We start from the raw sequence: 18,525 nt of genomic DNA on the forward strand, positions 1-18,525 counted from the left end.
TAAATACACGTAGCAAGAATATTTAAAAAGCTGAACTGATAGAAAGAAATGATTTTTTAAATTATCTAATTTTATGACATTCATAAACTAACGTTTGTCACGAAGTTATAAAATAATAAGTCGACAAGGTGGTGGTCAGAGCTGTCAACGTCGAAAGTACTTCGACTTTTAAATTAACACGATTGTCTGAAACGGGTGTGTGGTAATGTTGTGAAAATTATTGTATTCGGTTATCCGGTTGTATTCCTTTTCAGTAATGCCTGCCATCGTTTTGTAATTCATTTTATATAAAGTATATTTTTGCAGATCCTGAAACACCAGTGAAGAGTAATTGGAGGATCGCAAACGCGCCAAGCGCGCCCCTACACCTACATGAATTATCATAAAAATATTACTTATTATTTTAGGTTTAGACTTTAACTTGGTGTGTGATTAAACGTAATAAGTTATTTTGCGCCGAGCGCCTGCCGTCGGCACTGCGCGCCTAGTCCCGATACAGATAAGACCTTTGTTTATCTGCATAATCTCTGTAACATAAACATACAAAAAAATATTTAACAACTCTTGTAGCTACCATTAATTTATTGAGCAGTGTAAAAACGGTGTATCGATATTTCATATAAGTACCTACCTATGTTAGATAAACTAGCTTGTCTTAACTATGATGCGTGTAGCGATGGAAAATATTTCAATACATATTTTAGGAAAGCGTCTGTGATTATAAACGAAGAAATTTGATGAACCGTTTTAATGTTAGTTGAGATGATCATGTTATGTATAAATAATAGTTTTATGCCGATGTCGTAACGCGGCGAGGCTCGGGGGCTCGCCGGCCTCGCCGCGGCGTTTCACTTTACTTATAAAAACACAATTGTTAAATTGAGACTTAAGCAGTTAAGGTTGGAATGTATGAGCCATGTTTAGTTTACTTGTCTACTAGCTGTAAAAGTTCAGCGTGTTTTTCGTTCGTCGACACGCATGCATTAGTATAGCCACTTTATATTTCCAGGGTTGCGAAGGACCCATCGTACACGAAAAAAAAACCTCATTTGATTTTAAAATGTTTTGTATACAATATAATTTACAAATTGTATATTGTTTGTTAAACTATAAATTTGATTTTTGGACGAACGGGTACCGGTACTTGTACATATGAGTTGTACCACGAGTCTTCCCTCCGACTAGACCAATGCACGTGTGTCACGTAAAGAATCGGCAGATATGTGTTTAATATAGTTATTGGAATGAAAATATTTAAGATTATATTGAAGTTGATGTTTTAACATTAAAATTCTCTATATGTATATCATTAAGACGTAAGAATTGCATCATGAAAAATCAAGTTAAAATTTACAGTTGTTTCATTAAAATGTTTATCTAAATGTTATGAAGAATTATCTGTATTGATTTTATCGGCCGTACCAGTACAAATAATTATTAATAAAAATCTCTGTAAATATGATAAATAGAACGTAACAGTGATTAATGCTACTTATATTGTAATTATGTAAAATATTTCTCAAATACGTGCAAGAAGCCTTAAAAATCATAGATTTTTAATAAATATGGGTACTAGCGTCTACAGGTCTTTGGACGGAATGGACGATGTATTTTTATAAAGCATATTGTTCTTTATTAACATATATAATATGTTAACTGAAAGTACATTATTTCGTATTTTTCTAAAATAAATATAGTAGTGTACGTATTTAATTATATTGATCAACTTTTAATGTGGAAACAGTTATACATACTGTATTAAAATAATATTATAATATAGTGTTATCATTGTGTGATACCTGCGTACATATGCGTTACAAATTTGATTTGAGAACGTTTTATTTTTATATTTAGGCAACAGTTGATAGGAAAACAAGGGCCCGTCAAGCGCGCTCGAGCCGTGAGTCCAGCAGAGTTCATTGCTAATATCACTCGTAAATCAAAACTCGTTCTGTTAAATACGCCACCGTCGGCTTCATAGATAACTATTTCAATCGACGATTGAACTTGACGAGGCTCTTGTACATTTGGGTACTAAGGTATGTGATTGACAGTTTGCGTTTGAAGGTAATGTTCACATATTATAATTATGAAATTTATTTACGGTATTGCCGCACCAAGTGCGAATGTTTAGTTGACCGCATCAACGAGTTTGTAGCATGATAGGTTTATGAGTAAAATTTCCGTTTATTTTAATCTAGGCTTGAATGATTGTAATTTAGAAAAATGGCACCATCATTTATCTTTAATACCGTCCAGTGATAACTAATTTTAATGTCACGACTTAAATAACATTTTTTATAAATTGATTCAACTAGCATTATTTTATTAATCACGTCGTTCGATGACAATTTGAATCGGGCTGCAGTCGCGTCGTACAGACAATTTATTGTTAGAAGATAAAGTTGGACAATAGAATGGAAATTAGTACCTGGTGTATAGTGTAACATATGAAATAAAACCCAACTCTGATAAAGTTCCTTGAAATGTGGTGATGTTATCAACGTTTAAAAGTAATTTGATTCGTCGACACTGTTTCAATAAGTGCATAATTTTTCATCGTATCGCTTTTGTTTTCTTGGCTTACTCATCTCATATCTTGGCTGAATATGTGGCTACGGAATCGCCTAAACCCCGCGTGTGCGTCTTGATATTTAAACAAATAGCCTATTATAAATTAAGTGAAGCTGCTGTTCTTTTTAGAGATAATATATGTGTAGAAGGAAAGTATAAGTATATGAATGTTTATAATTCGTCCACTGTTATTTGTTTCGTCCCGCGCTTCTCGTTTATAACTTGTAACAATTCTGACGGACAGACTACGCACGCAGCTTCACAAGCTTTAGACGCTTTATCGAATGCAAAGCTGATCTGTGATGGTATGACATAGTTAGGTACATATAGGCTGTGTGGGTTTTACCTGTCCGTACTTTAGGGGCAGAGCGACATATTGTGACCAATTATGAAATAACTTCAACTTGTCCATATCCGCTTTAGAATTTGGCTTATTCTATACTAAAATTTGTTGATATAAGATAAAAGTGGCTCTTTTTTTAAATATAAATTAAGTTTCATTAATCTCCCTATAAAAACGATGTAATTGCATAGATGACCATGTTGTTAGATATATACTTCCCACATTACCATTTTAGGTTACCATTTTTATACAGTATTTATATATTATATTTATACTAATATTGCTATTAAAAAGAACATAATACAGTATTATTATTTTTTTGATTCTTGCACATTTGAAATACAATTGTAGTCAAATGATCGCGCCACTAAATATCGAAGAACTATATCAATATTAAAATTAACTGTTACCATTTATGTATATTCGTATTTTTTATTTCGCTTTCACGTATTATATATTTAGGTTTATGTTATCAAAGGCGAGTGTTAATATACTCAAATCAAATGATATCATAAAAACATGAAGTATGTATAATTGTCTAATTAGCTTAAGTATATTGCCGTACATATACATAAGTAAATATTTTAAACGAAATAAATGTATTTTGAATTATATTCGACACATCAGTGGTGATACAAAATGAGGTCTTGTGCCATTAGTTAAGTGTTTTGTACAGGGTTAGTAGCCGTGGTCTGCCCTTCCGGCAAGCCAGTCGCATACAACGCTTTTTATTTAACGTAAATATTTGTTTACGTTTTCATTTAATTTATTAAAGATACTTAGACAATAACAATTTTTAAGGTGCCAGTGTTCAATATTTTATATCCAATTACCTGTCCGATCGCTACTCTGTGTCACGCGTTTCATATATACTTTGACAAACTAACAATCATAATACTATTTATTGAAATCAACATAATTATACATATGCTTATAATGTTAAACCTACTGTCTACTTTTAAGGTTAGGTTGTAATATACAAAATATGTTGTACTTTAGCGGTCGAATAAGTAATATACATCTATATTTATGAATTTAAATTGATAAGTATTTTGAAGTGGTAAGGTACACGCTGAGTGTTATTTGTAAATGTAAATGTTGGTGTTAAGAGTTTAGATAGTCGCACACGCGAGCGCGGGCGAGCGTTGGGTGGCGGGCGAGTCACGCATGCGTCGTAAGCACCGTACTCGCACTCGCCCACACCGGCCACTGTTTCTTCGCTCAGATTCGTTCGCGCATTCGTTGTGTCCGGTGGCGGTCGCATTATTTCTACACTTTAAAACTTTAGTCTCTCATCATCACATATTTCATTCGACGATAATTTACAATACTTTAGGCGATCGGTTACTGGATGGGATTGTATGCGTCACACACATTCCAAAATAACACTGATAGTAACGCTTAGTGACGCTCGACGTACGCGTTACAATTTGTAAGTTAACCACTTTGTTGTTCATTAACGATAAGTTAGATTTAATCTCAGTCGATGTTGTTTATTTTAGTCTGTGTATAGTATTCTATCGGTTTAAGTTGATGTGAGGACGTGAATTTGAGCGAATCGACAGGCCAAAGCCTGAAGGGTTCATATTAGTTGTAATTTTTATGTACCTAAGTGATTATTTCTGTTGCACCTAACTTTATTTTGCGAGCCGTGTTAGTTGTATTCTATTAAGTAATTGTACATATAGCTAGGGCGAGGTAAACAGAGTTTTGAATCATCGTAAATGGTTATCGTTGAATCTATGGGGCTGGCAAAATACCAATGCAATGTCGCATTTGCTGTTAAATAAATCTATCTATAGATGTAATACGACTATTTATGTTTCTTCACTGTTTATAAGGCAACCGTGAGGCCACAATTCTGGTGTTCGGGCTCTGGTTTTTTGAAGATGCGTGACAGCTCCGTCTAATTTATACGCAGTGCGAAAACTGTTAGGTTCATTTAGTTGCCAGAGCACCTAACATCGAAAACACGCAAGTCGGAACGCGTCCCTCGCATCTCGGTCCAGTGACCTTTTTAATTATTATTGTAAATTTATAGTACATATATTAAGTCCCCACATAAAGTAAGCAACAAAAGTAAATGTGAATCTGCTTCTATATTAACTGAACACAGGAAACAAGAATCTGAAATTCTTATTAAAATTGTTCAACAAACTGACATCACCTTAGACATCACTAAATAAATTACTATTGGAAACAGCGCGAACAATATATTATTTTTAAATTGTAATTTTAGCGACTTTAAGTTTTAATATTATGTTCGTTTGTACGCTGAAGGGGCGATAGAAGATACATGAGCTGTGTGAAGTACTTACTAAAATATGTGTCGTTCAGTTAATACTGAAGCAGTTAAAATTACCTTAACATTGTACCGCGTCATTACCTCACATATTATCTTTTGTACATTTCAAAATAATAGTTATTGTTGTCATTATATTTTAAACTAATTTTATTGTCTATTTTATTTTGAAGTTTCAAATTGAAAACACGACAATGATCTATTTTTAGAAGGCCACTTAGATACATTTATATGGCGGTGTCACTCGTGTATCGTCAGTATATTTATTTTCTTTGTGATTAATAAATATTGTGAGACGCACGTACGCCGGTGGCGCTTGCTCGCGCTGCCGACCGTTATTGTAGAAATAAATAATATTTTCGTTTAAACTATTGTTTTCTTGATATGATATTAACTGACCCAGGTTGATACCCATATGAATTGGCCTACTTTGAAGGTTTTACTATATGTAATATATAATATAAATTGATGTAACTTGCAATGTTTGTTTGTTTGTATATATCTAGTAATCTTGCAAGCTGGAATAGAACCGCTTCTTCTTACCCTAAGAAGTGTGATATTACATGTTGGTTGAGTTCCGACGACGGTCAACTAGACACAAAACGATGTATTGTCTTATATATTTAAAACTGGAAAATTTCCATCGAACACATGCAGGATTCCTCACGATTTCCTTTAACACAAATCACGTGATGAATTGGACCGTGTTGTGCAGAAATATACGGAAGCACTAATAAAAGTTGTTCAGATTTAAACAAGAAAACCAGTTATATAATTAAAAATATATATGAAATGTCTTTAAAATATTACCTATGATGTTAAGTTGTACACATCTGTGCTAATATTATAAATGGGAAAGTAACTCTGTCTGTTGAACTGAACCGGATTTGATGAAATTTGAAAGGAAGCAAGCTTGAATTCCAAGGTTGGACAATGGCAACTTTTTATGCCTAACTCCTGACGAGCAACACCTACAACGTGAGCGAACCTGGGGCCGAACTAGTATTATATAATTTTAACAAAGTTCTTATTTTAAAAATATAAAAAGTGAAAAAAAGGATTCATTCCAAACAGTCGCCCCTTATGATTAAGGAAAAAGTTGAAGTCTTATCCCATTAAATTAAATGGATTTCATTCAACAAAAGCAAATGGTTTAAAGATACGATACATAAGCAAATTCCGAAACTAAAGTTAATTTAAAATAAAAAAGCAATATTTTTCATAGAAATTTATTTTGTGCCTATTACTGGTTAGTATAAAATTGTATTTCTATAAAAATCAGGGTTGCATTCTTAGTGAGCCATCCAACCGTATAGTCTCGCCGTTAAGCATGGGATTCTGTATGATGCTCTGAACTAGCAACGCATATTCGTGTGGGTGGCCGAGACGAGATGGGAACGGCACCGAAGCTTCCAGATTACGAATTGCATTTTCAGGCAACAATTCTAACATCGGTGTTCGGAATAAACCTGTAACAATATACTTTTTGGTAATAGATATTATTACGACACTCCTTAAATTACTTCACAAATCATCCATAAATCTGATAACCCCTTCAATGTTTTTATTGAAACTATTTGAAAATTAGTTGAAAAGCGGCTCCTCTTGCACAATAGTTATAAAAAATTTCAATTATATTATAACTTACACCCCTTTTCTTTTAATAAATATACAGTTCATGTATATATATATATATTATGATATTTGTGGACCAGTGTAAATAGTAAGTTATTTTATTAATAATCAGCAAAGTATATCCCTGATATATTTAATTAATTATTAAATAAGTAACAAAATACCTGGAGCTATAGTGACTACTCGTATGCCTTGTTTGGAAAGATCTCTGGCAATAGGCAGTGTCATTCCGACAACACCAGCTTTAGATGCTGAGTAAGCAGCCTGACCTATCTGAAAAAGTTGACAAAAGAATATCAAATAAAAACTTAATTATGCAGAACCTAATAGCCATTGCTTGTTTGTAGATTCACCTTTAAATAAAGGAAATTACCTCAGCATTCAAGTACTTTAATACTGTAAGGCTATTTAAAGTAAAAATAACAACTATAAATTCTACTTAACAATGCAAAATGAATCAATTCTCAACAAATTAATAGAATTACTACTATTTTTCATTGATTTGACGGCATGAAGATTAGTATGATTACATGATTATTAAAGAATCTACCACTGGTTTTGTTATAATTAAAACATAGCAGTTACATCAAAATAAAAAATAATTTAACCTGTTTATAATATGTGAATAAGGAATTATTTTATGAACTTCACATTTAAATTATTTACCTGTCCATCAAACGCAGCTACACTGGCAGTATTGATAATGACCCCTCGCTGTCCATCTGAATCAGGTGCATTCTTACCTATAAGCCCTGCTGCTAAACGGATTACATTAAATGTTCCTATAATGTTAACCTGTAAAATGAGAAAAATATCTGAATCATTGTACATTAAAAAAAGTGCCATTAAAATGTTTATTTGCATTAATATATTGTTATTAGCAGAAAATCTATATTTAGTAAATTAAATGCTTTTCTCTGAATTATAAATTAAGGTAACCTCTACAGTTTTCTGAAACATCTTCAAATCAAAGGGTTGATTTTTCTTAAAATTGTAAGTCCTACTTGATGTTGCAATTCCAGCACAGTTAACGACAACATCTAATCGGCCAAACTTATCAACTGTAGCTTGTAAGGCACCCTTTACATCTTGTTCTGAAGTCACCTGTTAAAATAAAAGGATTTGAAGTGTTATATGTGATTAAAATAAAATTATTTTGTGTGTAATTAAATTTCTTCATACATCAACTGGTACAAAAGCCACATTTTGACCTAATTGCTTTGCAGTTTCTTGACCCTTGCTACTAGGAAGATCACAAATGACAACAGATCCTCCTTGCTTTAAAATTTGTTCAGCTGTTGCACGCCCCAACCCTGATGCTCCTCCCGTTATTAATCCAACGAGACCCTAATAAAAAGGTTATGATAAATATTTAAGAAAAAAATATAACAAATAATTAACTGAATGATAAACACTTAATTTAATAATTTTATAACTTATTTGGTTTACTATTTACCTTGAACATATTTATTATTCAATGTTTAAAATAAAAGAAATGTAAACGATAAGTTATTCAAAGCAGAACGAACTACTGTGCGTGAGTTGTACTTCTGTAATTATGTAACAACCGTATCAGTGAACAAATTATATGGTATTCAAAAAAATCTAAGTCATAATACCATCATTAGTTCTCACTACTATTTATTTAAATTCATATCAAATCCCAGTTTAAATTGTGTTATCTTATCAATTATGAATTCAGGTCATTTAGGGTTACCAGCTCGGCAAAATAAAGATATTTAAATTAATTCTGCCTGTTAAATATTTTAATAGAAGGAACGTTACAATATAATTTATGCATATAGGGACAAGTAAAGTAATTGATTTGCATGAATTTATGTGTTTTTAAAATCGGATACAAGCACATAGGAACACAAAATTGCTTGTTTGTTTGTCACAGTATAGTTTATAAGAATACAAATAAACTATGTAGTTTTTGTTATATTTGTAACCCGTTGTACCAGTTATTAACTTTTTGACAATTACCGTAACTCTTGCGGATTCTCTTATGTTGTCGGAGGGAGATCGATTATTATATATTATAATGTATTTCAACTGTCAATAATTGTTCTTGATTGAAATAAAAACACCTCAAGTCAGTGCCAATTAAAGATTTTTTAAAATTTTCTATTTTATTTTTACACATTTTCTGATTAGTTATTCATAATTAGATTAACAAAACATATTTTGGTCCTGCTCTTACTTTTTCATTTAATATTAAATTATTTAGTTCTCTTACGGTGGCGGAGTAAGATAACTTTATTTATACCTTTGCTACTCTTTCAACTGTTGGTTATTTGTTCTTCATCATTCGATCAACTCTTTTTTATTTTGTTACTCATTGTAGATTACCCATGAATACCATATTGTCATCAATTTTTATTCATTGATGTATGGTATGGTAACAGAACATGCAGATACATTATAATACCGTAGATAAGATATAGATAAAATACACTAAAGTCACGGACAACAATCTTTGAAGATACTATATATATTTTGAAATAACCCCCTTGTCTTTTACATTTGCCGGAGATTTTCCTGTGACAAAACATTGTAACAGCTGCATGGGATACCTACGCTATTGTGTAATTGAGTATGTCTCGTCGCACTTTTAATAAGGATCTGTAATTTAGTCACTGTGCCTCATGTATCGTGAGGATGTTTATACCTTCTCAGTTGCTGTTCTTTTTGCCCCTTAAGGAACTTTCTGTCTCTGTACGTTCTTTTTCTGATAAGTTCAGCGTTTAGGCTGGACCTTGGAGATCGCAACAGCGCTGTATGGACTTTAATGCAGGGACTTTATCATTTCACTGGATAAGTATATGCCTACATAAACTTCACTAAGGCAGTACGCTACATCAGTAAATAAATTTGGATGAATATATGAAATTTAGAAGAACATTTTTCTTGTATGATGTTTGAGAAAATTTGATTGAAGTCTTCAATGGGTGCTCGAGTTTTGATGATATGCATTATTATCACGCCTAGAAGCCGTAAGCACGATATTCGGTCAGGATTACTTATTAAAGTATTTATTTAAGTTTCATGGCAGGTATAATTTACGAGGATCGACGCTATTGAATATCAATTTTCGCCACCAATTCTTCCGAGGATGGAGTCATCAAGCAAGGAAGTTGCTGCATTGAAAGATCTTTGTAACTTGGAGTAGTGTCACTCGTTTGACTACCTTCTTGAATCTTGCCTTTTTGGTTCATTAAATAGGGCACAACAGTACTCGTGTGTACCACATATCCCCAAACTCTGATCCCGGTTTTCGTTCCTATAACTTAACGAAGCCTTATATGCTAATCAATAAAAATATTTTCAATTATCTTTGAAATAATTATAACAGGTAGGAAATAATTTAACGTTTTCAATTATTTAATTTTACTTTTAAAAATATTATTAGATCTTGCGGTATCATAAAAAAAGCAGGATATTATTACCTAAATTACTGCATGCTTTTGACAACTATTATAAACGCCACACTCATACAGCGGAGGTAGAAAATCGAATCGAAAATAAAAGTGTTTCTTCTATGTAAGTCTACGAACTTTTAAAGCCATCGGTTCCCAATACACACGTTTGCATGATATAGTAATATCTTCTATACATTTAATAAAATTGGAGTGTCTGTTTGTAATATTAAAATAACCGCTGTATACTAAATGCATATGTATTTATACACGGTACATATACCAAAATAACATTTTTTACAATTTTTGTCTGCCTGTATGTTCCTGCTAATCTCTGAAACGGCTGGACTGATTTTGACGGGACTTTCACTGGCAAATATAAATACTTTGTTTTTTATTTTAGAATTATATATAGAATAATAATAAAGTCACGCTGCAATGTCCAAATTCTGTCTAGTATCGCGCGCAGCCCTCGCGCCGCCGCGCCGTCACGTTGGGTTCCTCCCACCAATTACTTAATATCACAAAAGCTGCTTAATACAGAATGCATATGTTATAGTAAAATCTGCGAACTGACTTTAATTTTTTGTTGATGAACTTAACGCGCACGAAGTCGCGGACACAGCTAGTTAGAAATAATAATCATAAGATTTTGGCCCCACCCCCAATGTAACTTCTAAAATAGGAGAAAGATTAAACTAAAAAATATATATGATGTACATACCATGCAAACTTCCACCGAAAATTGCTTTGAACGAGATTTAGTAAGTAGTTTTTTTAATACGTCATAAATTGTTAAAACCGCTATTTACCTGTCATTCAATCAACTTAAATATAAATTGAGTTGATTGAATGCAAGTGTCACTGCAGAATAATATTTATATTATATGGGCTCCCATATAGTTGATCTAAATCCCATCATTAAGGTACCTAATTATAATGTTTACATCGATCAAAGTAACAATGTCCGACTTGCACTTGGCCGCTTTTTATATATCTATTATGTTGTGTATCTATTTATATTTACGGGAATGCGTGAAGAAAGAACTTTTCTCTTTAAAACTACAATTAAGATTTTTTTAAGCCTTTATGAATGTACTACAAATATTTTATAAATTGAAGAAAGGAATAGATAAATAAATATTGTGTTTTTATATTCCGTAGAATAACAATAGATACTACTTGTGGAAATTTACTCAAATAGCGATACTAATTTTTTTCTTTTTTCATCTGTTTTCACTGATTAATACTAATATTTACTTAAAAAGTTCACAACAATGGAAAGTATAAGGACAAATGTTTTAAAATAACTTACTCATATTTTTAAACATTCCATTCAAGATCATTTTATCTTGTTCGGTGAGTCTGGGATTAATTCGAAGTGGGTACGATGTGGACGACTTTAATATTTATTCTTTGGATTAACGGCATTTCCTCTGCTCGGAAAGAACTGCCACCAAAACGTGGAGAGAATTATGATGATGAATTAGAAAACATTTTTGCTAAGACCAACTATAACTATAGTAGGCTGCCAACGACTACAGAACGTATTGCAAAACCTGAAGTGGTTGTAGAAAAGTTTGTAGAGACTTTGATGGCCAGCGAAAGGTATTTGAAATTGATAGAAACTGTCGAGGCTAAGGTAGTTCATTTGGAAACGATATTTCAAGAACGGACAAATACTATATTGAAATACTTGACTGAAGTATTAAGAGCTATCAAAACTAATCCAGTAGATACACTTCAGAGTTCTCTACATTCACTTAAAAATGATCTGGATAAATTAAAACACGTGGTATCACATCAAAAGGATGAAAGTCCCAAATTGCGAGGTAGAGTATTTTTTATTTAATATGAAACTAATATTAAGTAACAAATATTAAACAGTACTTACATATACATACACAACAACACAAGGGTACAATTTGCCCTCATTGTCAACTCTCATTTGACGTCCTTAGAGTTGAGAGCTGAATCGCTTATTGTAGGTACTTTAATCACATTTTTTTAACTATGCCATATACATATGCTGTGATTTCAAAAAGCTCCAAATTAATGTAGTATGAAACAGGCGCCGGTTGTTGGGTCATAGTAGTCAAATTCATTTCTCAGTAGTAGTACGGACTCGAGATGGCCCAGTGCTTAGAACACTTGAACTTTAATCGAAGATTGTAGGCTTAAACCAGGTTGTGCTTATAATACATGTCATGAATTGGGTGACATATGTTAAAATGGAAATCTGTTAACATCATAACATTTGGTGAAATAAGCTACTAACATTATCCTCGATTTTTTTTATCGGGCTGTGAGAAATCGGAAGCACACACAGTATTTGACACATGTGCATTTTTACTCAGCTGGCTCTTTGGTATCTGCATTGATAATGGCAACCGTTGCAAAAATCTAGCAAAACCATATCATCATTTCCTTTACAACAATAATTGTCCTGCCTCTGTATATCCAGAGTCATGGCAATCGGTGGAATGGTATAGAGGTTGAGGTATCAAAGGGCAAGTCGTAGGCCAAGGCAGTTCGACACCTGTTGTATGATATCGATTAGTCGTTCTGTATGGTTTCCACTTTCAATAAGGTTTTGAATCGCACTGCGATGGCCCGGTTGAAGTTGCACACCCTGTTTACACCCTGGCCGCCGACGAAAACCAAATTGAGGATCTAGGGTGCCTAAGTCCTCTTGCACCTGATGAATGAGGCCCACGGCTTGTACACACTCTGCTTAGTGTAGTACGGCTCCGAATCGATGCTTGCGCCCGATAGTAGGAGCTCAGAGGTATCAGACGCCACCATAGAAGATTTCGTCTAACATTTCACGCACACAATAATCGTAATGGCGGACATCACGAGATGAACGACCCCCTAACGGGCTAAGTAAGCTCCTGCTGTTACCGATCATGTGCCTGACGACGACAAAATCAACAAATGATAGACAGAATAAATGTTATGTACCCAATATATATATATATATGACTAATTCGGTAGTTGAGTCAAAACTTATGAAAATAATGCGAGCGTAGCTGAGAGAGCGTAGTAGGCTGAAATCCAAAATGTCTTACTTAAATTAGCTATTGAACTGTTTCTGTTTCTAAATTTTTTTTAAAATTTGTATTTTTGTTTTTATTTACATTGGGTATTGTTTTTAATAAATTTTGTGTTAATTTTAAAGAGCGAACTTTAGTCTGAATTCGTTCATGTTCGAATACGAATTTCTACCAGCGTCCTTTGTGGTCACTTTATTTCGGTTGTTTTGAAATAAGTTCCTAGTTGTTAGACGTTTTTGGAGAGCTAAGAAAACGGTTATGTTTTTAAAATAATATGCAGGACAAGTTTCATAAAGTTTTTTTTTGGTTATAAGGCATTTTGATTCCGTTTCGGCACGGAAACGTGAATAATTATCACCAGGTATTAGATTTAGTAGTTCAAACAAATATACTTCTATTAAATCCCTGAACAAATGGAAGTTAGAAGAAGTGTGATACATTAATGAAGGCAATTGGTGATGGAAATGGTGGTTTATATTTCCTGGATGCCCCTGGTGGAACTGGTAAGACATTTCTCACGTCAGTAGTTTTAGCCGCTGTTCGTGCGAGATCCAACATTGAGGTTGCAGTTGCTTCTTCTGGAATAGCAGCTACTTTGTTAGAAGGATGCAGTATGGCTCATTCAGCATTAAAATTGCCATTAAATCTTCAAACGATTGAAGAACCAACATATTACAAAAAGTCCGCAATGGTCAAAATTTTTATCAGCATCGAAAAACATAATCTGGAACGAATGTACAATGGCACATAAATGTGCATTGGAAGCACTTAACCGAACATTGAAATATCTACGCAATGACTTGAGATGTTTTGGAGGTGCAACGATTTTAAATACATACATCATACATACATACATACATTTGCTGATACATCTGCTGAAGATTTCTCGGAGCAATTGCTAACTATCGCTAATGGTTGAGTACCTGTCGACGAATCTAGCGGATTGATCTATTTTTTTCAGAATTTCCGTAAATTTGTCTCATCGAAAGATGAACTCATCAACAAAGTATTCCCAAACATCTTTACTAACCACAAAAATAATGAATGTTTGAATGAGCGAGCAATTTATAAAGATGTAGATGATTTAAACTACATCATTTTCGATCTCTCTTACATTCACAAGGCCAATTTTAGAAAGTTTGTGGTCCGAATCTAGATAATTCATGTTTTTCCCATGGTCAACTATATGTGGCATGTTCACGGGTCGGAAGACCAAGTGCGTGATTTGTTCTTGCGCCTGATAATAAATCAAAAAATGTCGTCACTAAGTGCTTCACTGAAGAGTACAACCTATGCACCAAAAGAATCATTAAAATACTTGATATTTTTTATTTACATTTATTAAATTAATAAAAAAATTGAACTTAAAAAAATCCTAACTCTGCTCATTTATTGCATCAGGCGGAACAAAGTTCGCCGGGTCAGCTAGAATCTAAATATATATGTTGATTCTCCGCGACAGAATTTACATTAGAAACCGGTAGAAGATTGACTTGTAACGTGACCGCTTGTCAAGATGTTCCTATCTGCAAGTGGTACTTATGTCGGGAAATGAAACGGATCTCGAGACATTAAAAAATATAATAGAAGGATCTTAATCTCCTGTAAAATCTATTTGCTATGTCATATGTCAAAAATGTAAAGTAACTGTATGTAAACATGCGAAGTATGATTCATGAATAGGTAGTTAATTTTTTTGTATACTTTCGTATAGCCCTATTTACAATTTATAGATTCAACAGAACAGTAGCTTGAATCTTATTATATAATCTATTGAAATTTATTTCTATAAAATAACTAACATAAAATAAAAATTGTTAAATTTATAATTATACTGTAGCTTTACCTGTATTAATTCATATGCATACATATATTGTGACTAACGAGGCGATACCGGAGATATCGGGCAGACAATATTACTTTTACTCTTGCTACAAAATGCGGGGTATGTTATGTTTATAAATAATGTGGACGAATTGATATTATATTTGTTTTACTTTTATAAACAATCGCGGGAAAATTATTGCCAATTCACTCACGGATAAGAAGTATGTGTATATGTCAAAGTATACAATTGGAGCTGTTTTTGTTTAGTTAACTATAAACTTTTCACGGCGATGAAGATGCGGCATCGCGTCAGTCGTTTTGAATGATTCCTTTTAATTACATCTCAACATGGTTTCAAATTATAAACTATTGTCAATAACCCTTGTCTTTAGTGTTGTATCAGGAGAATTCCACCGGGAAAAGCATGGTAAACGAAAACAAGAGCGGTTCGACAAAACGTTGTGGAAAAAAGAATACGAAAACGAATTAAATGAGGCAATGCTAGCTCCAAATAGGGCAAAAAACGTTTCTAGATTTGCTCAATCAACGACTGATAACGAAGTTGTCATAGAAAAACTTATGGAAACAATAACGGCAAGTGAAAAACATTTAAAAAAAATGGAAAGTATCGATTTCAGATTAAACAGATTGGACATAGAAGTTCACGAAAAGACAGATAAAATATTAAAGCAGCTGATGGATATTACAACCGCTATAGATAATCTAAACTATAACGAAAAAATGGAAGCTGTATTAGGTCCCTTTAGAACTGATATAGAACAAATAAAATCGATGTTAGAAAATCAAAAACGATCTTATGTTAGAGATTCAAATGGTACGCTCATTTATGTGCTTAATTTAATGTCTAAAATTAAATTGCGTCGTAATAATACCACAAAATGTTCATGTGTTTAAATTGCATTAATAATATATTTCGTGTATAGCGGTGAAATAAATATCGTAAGGAAACTATCTACCGGATAATAAATAGTCAGTCCAGCAGCTTAAAATTTACAGGGATTTAGTTATTTCTAGGAAAAAATAAACATTCCTGTATTATTGTATTTATATTTATAGTCCTATTTTTATTAATTATTGGATGTTTCAGAATTTATAGTTTTATCAAAATGGACACGTATCTTGGATACGTACGTACATATTCTACCTTAGAAAAAAATCAAATTACTTTATATTCTTTTAAATAACAATGTGTAAGCTTAAGTCATTAAAACTTCATGCCTCGTTATGTGGTGACGACACCCAAACAAATAATAAATTGTACTACAAGGTGAGGTTAATTGTTAAAGATTGTTTGTAATGTTTCAGTGGATACAGACTGCCATTTGGAGACAGCTTTAGATAATCGTCTTTCGTTTTTGGAAATGCACATGAAGTCACTTGCGAGCAACGTGGAAGTTATATTGAATGTGATATCGGAGGTCAAAAATAGACAACGTTCTCGAAATATTAATGAGTATTTCTTATTTTAACTTTTTAATGTATCTTTAATTATGATAAAGGTATATTCAAAATAAAAACTCTCAATTTAACAGTTCAGATCAAATTGGACATACGCTGGACCCTACCAATTTGATTATCGAGTTCCGACGAGTTTTACAAGAGCAAAAATCTAAAAAATGCGATTGCAGGTTCGTTACATTAACTTTGATTCAAATAATTTATATTAAGAGTACAAATCTATATTGTATTATTAGTATTTATTTAAGAGTTTTTATTAAAAAGTAACCTATCACGCATTAGACACGAGCATCTTACTCTAAGGTTGATTCATTTGTCTGTTTATTGTTTAGGTTAGGCCGCGTAGACCGTTCAGAACGATATCCAACCGATTGTCAGGAAATTCAAGCGCAAGGATTCAATGTGACCGGTATATACAAGATCAAACCTGATGATACAGAACCCTTTTACGTTCTTTGTGATCTGAACTCTGCAGGCGGCGGGTGGACGGTAATATAAACAAAATGCCTAATGTTGAATTTGAATTATACAAATTTCGATTTTAAACGTAAACAAAATATTAACATTCATAGGTGATACAAAATAGATTCGACGGATCTCAAGACTTTTACAAAAATTGGGTAGAATATAAGCACGGATTTGGAAATCTTGCAGGCGAATTTTGGCTCGGCTTAGAAAAGATATATTATCTGACAAACCAGAAGTTGTACGAGTTGAGAGTAGAAATGGAAGCACAACATGGACAAGAAGTATCTGCTACATATTCGGTGTTTACGTTAGGGCCGGAATATGAAGGATATCGTATAAGCACACTTGGAACATTTCGTGGCAATGCTGGTGACATATGTGTAAAATCTTAAATTACTTAAAGGCCAAATAAAACGGTATATATTTATGTTCGATTTACGCTTGCAGGTGACTCACTATCATACCACGCGGGACAGAAATTTTCTACATACGACTCTGACAATGACGAATGGAAGGATGGATCATGCTCTATAGAGCACGGGGGAGCTTGGTGGTATAAGGAATGTGACAAGAGGTAAGAAAGTAAAAGGTATTGCATTGAAATATAAAATAGGTAAATCTTTAAAATGTTTTGGACTTACCTACTCAAGAAATAGCGCCAATTTTTTGTCACCCCAGGACAATACATCAGTACGCCTAATCCCTCTTTTTATTGTAATATCTTAAAGCAGCGTTACAACAATACTCCTTAAGTCCTTATTTTTAAAATCGTTCATAATGGTATCCACTCTTATTAAGCTTTTTACTTCTAGTAATTTGAATGGCAAATATTTAATAACTGCCGAGGAGAGCAATGGGCAGTCTATTTACTGGGTATCCTTCAACGGCCCCACATCGCCCCTCTATAAAACCCGAATGATGATCAGGCCTTTGCCAGCGAGTCGACCGATGGACTATAGCGAAAAACCACGGGTAAATGATTACTATAAATTAGTTCCTTTTCGATCCAGTATGATTTTAAATATTATTCTTTTATGGTCGCGTTTATTTCAAAATTTTAAAGGATTTATAAATCAATTATAACAAATGTTTTAGATTAATTTGGACAGCCTCAAATCACAAAACGACAAGAAACATGTCCGCGGGAAGGACGCGAAGAACTCGTACGATGTGGTGCGCGGCCGCGTGCCTTACCGCTACGACGTACTACACCCCGACGGATTCTTCCCTAATTATACATGATCAAATACAAAAGTAATTAATTTGAACAATGCACAACATTTGTCATTTAGAACATTAATATTTATCTACCTTTAAAAAGAAAAGACTTAATATCAAGATTTTTGTACTTTCAGTAGTTATCAGTAATGAGCCAGTTAAAATGACCTACCGGTTAAAATGCTTATGTGATGTAGATTCGGT

The 18,525-nt window shown here is 33.1% G+C and overlaps 3 protein-coding genes across 7 annotated transcripts in view; 2 read left to right on the forward strand and 1 right to left on the reverse strand.

Moving 5' to 3' along the window:
* Positions 1-5,587, forward strand: part of LOC113403386 (nuclear hormone receptor FTZ-F1) — a 68,613-nt gene extending 63,026 nt beyond the window's left edge. For all 5 annotated transcript variants that reach the window (XM_026643938.2, XM_026643928.2, XM_026643946.2 and 2 more), the window contains one exon: positions 307-5,587. Coding sequence is in view for 2 of the 5 variants with exons in the window: in XM_026643946.2 (XP_026499731.1) it covers positions 307-313 (7 nt within the window). In the remaining 3 variants the exon portion in view is untranslated. The remainder of the gene's footprint in view (positions 1-306) is intronic.
* An 882-nt stretch (positions 5,588-6,469) lies between these two features.
* LOC113403522 (3-hydroxyacyl-CoA dehydrogenase type-2) lies at positions 6,470-8,544 on the reverse strand. Its single transcript, XM_026644108.2, has 6 exons — positions 8,311-8,544; positions 8,037-8,201; positions 7,794-7,958; positions 7,521-7,649; positions 7,019-7,127; positions 6,470-6,688 (listed from the first exon to the last, which is right to left on the reverse strand). Exons 1-6 carry the CDS (start codon positions 8,317-8,319, stop codon positions 6,498-6,500), a joined length of 768 nt encoding a protein of 255 aa, XP_026499893.1. The 5' UTR covers positions 8,320-8,544; the 3' UTR covers positions 6,470-6,497.
* A 3,038-nt stretch (positions 8,545-11,582) lies between these two features.
* On the forward strand, positions 11,583-18,373 carry LOC113403189 (angiopoietin-related protein 7-like). Its single transcript, XM_064220374.1, has 8 exons — positions 11,583-12,105; positions 16,483-16,630; positions 16,710-16,805; positions 16,968-17,124; positions 17,208-17,472; positions 17,551-17,677; positions 17,916-18,075; positions 18,199-18,373. The coding sequence occupies exons 1-8, from the start codon at positions 11,664-11,666 to the stop codon at positions 18,343-18,345; spliced, it is 1,542 nt and encodes a 513-aa protein (XP_064076444.1). The 5' UTR covers positions 11,583-11,663; the 3' UTR covers positions 18,346-18,373.
* Positions 18,374-18,525: the final 152 nt, after the last annotated feature.

This window comes from Vanessa tameamea, chromosome Z (genome assembly GCF_037043105.1).
Source record: "Vanessa tameamea isolate UH-Manoa-2023 chromosome Z, ilVanTame1 primary haplotype, whole genome shotgun sequence".
Taxonomy (NCBI): domain Eukaryota; kingdom Metazoa; phylum Arthropoda; class Insecta; order Lepidoptera; family Nymphalidae; genus Vanessa; species Vanessa tameamea.

Excerpts from the sequence above, each read along its gene's own strand:
- LOC113403522 (XM_026644108.2), bottom strand. Across the intron at positions 7,959-8,036 it reads TGGCTTTTGTACCAGTTGAT|GTGACTTCAGAACAAGATGT; the intron begins GTATGAAGAAAT and ends TTATTTTAACAG. Across the intron at positions 7,650-7,793 it reads TGTTTCAGAAAACTGTAGAG|GTTAACATTATAGGAACATT; the intron begins GTTACCTTAATT and ends CTCATTTTACAG.
- LOC113403189 (XM_064220374.1), top strand. The coding sequence starts at position 11,664 with ATGTGGACGACTTTAATATTTATTCTTTGGATTAACGGCATTTCCTCT. Across the intron at positions 17,473-17,550 it reads AACATTTCGTGGCAATGCTG|GTGACTCACTATCATACCAC; the intron begins GTGACATATGTG and ends TTACGCTTGCAG. Across the intron at positions 18,076-18,198 it reads ACTATAGCGAAAAACCACGG|ATTAATTTGGACAGCCTCAA; the intron begins GTAAATGATTAC and ends CAAATGTTTTAG.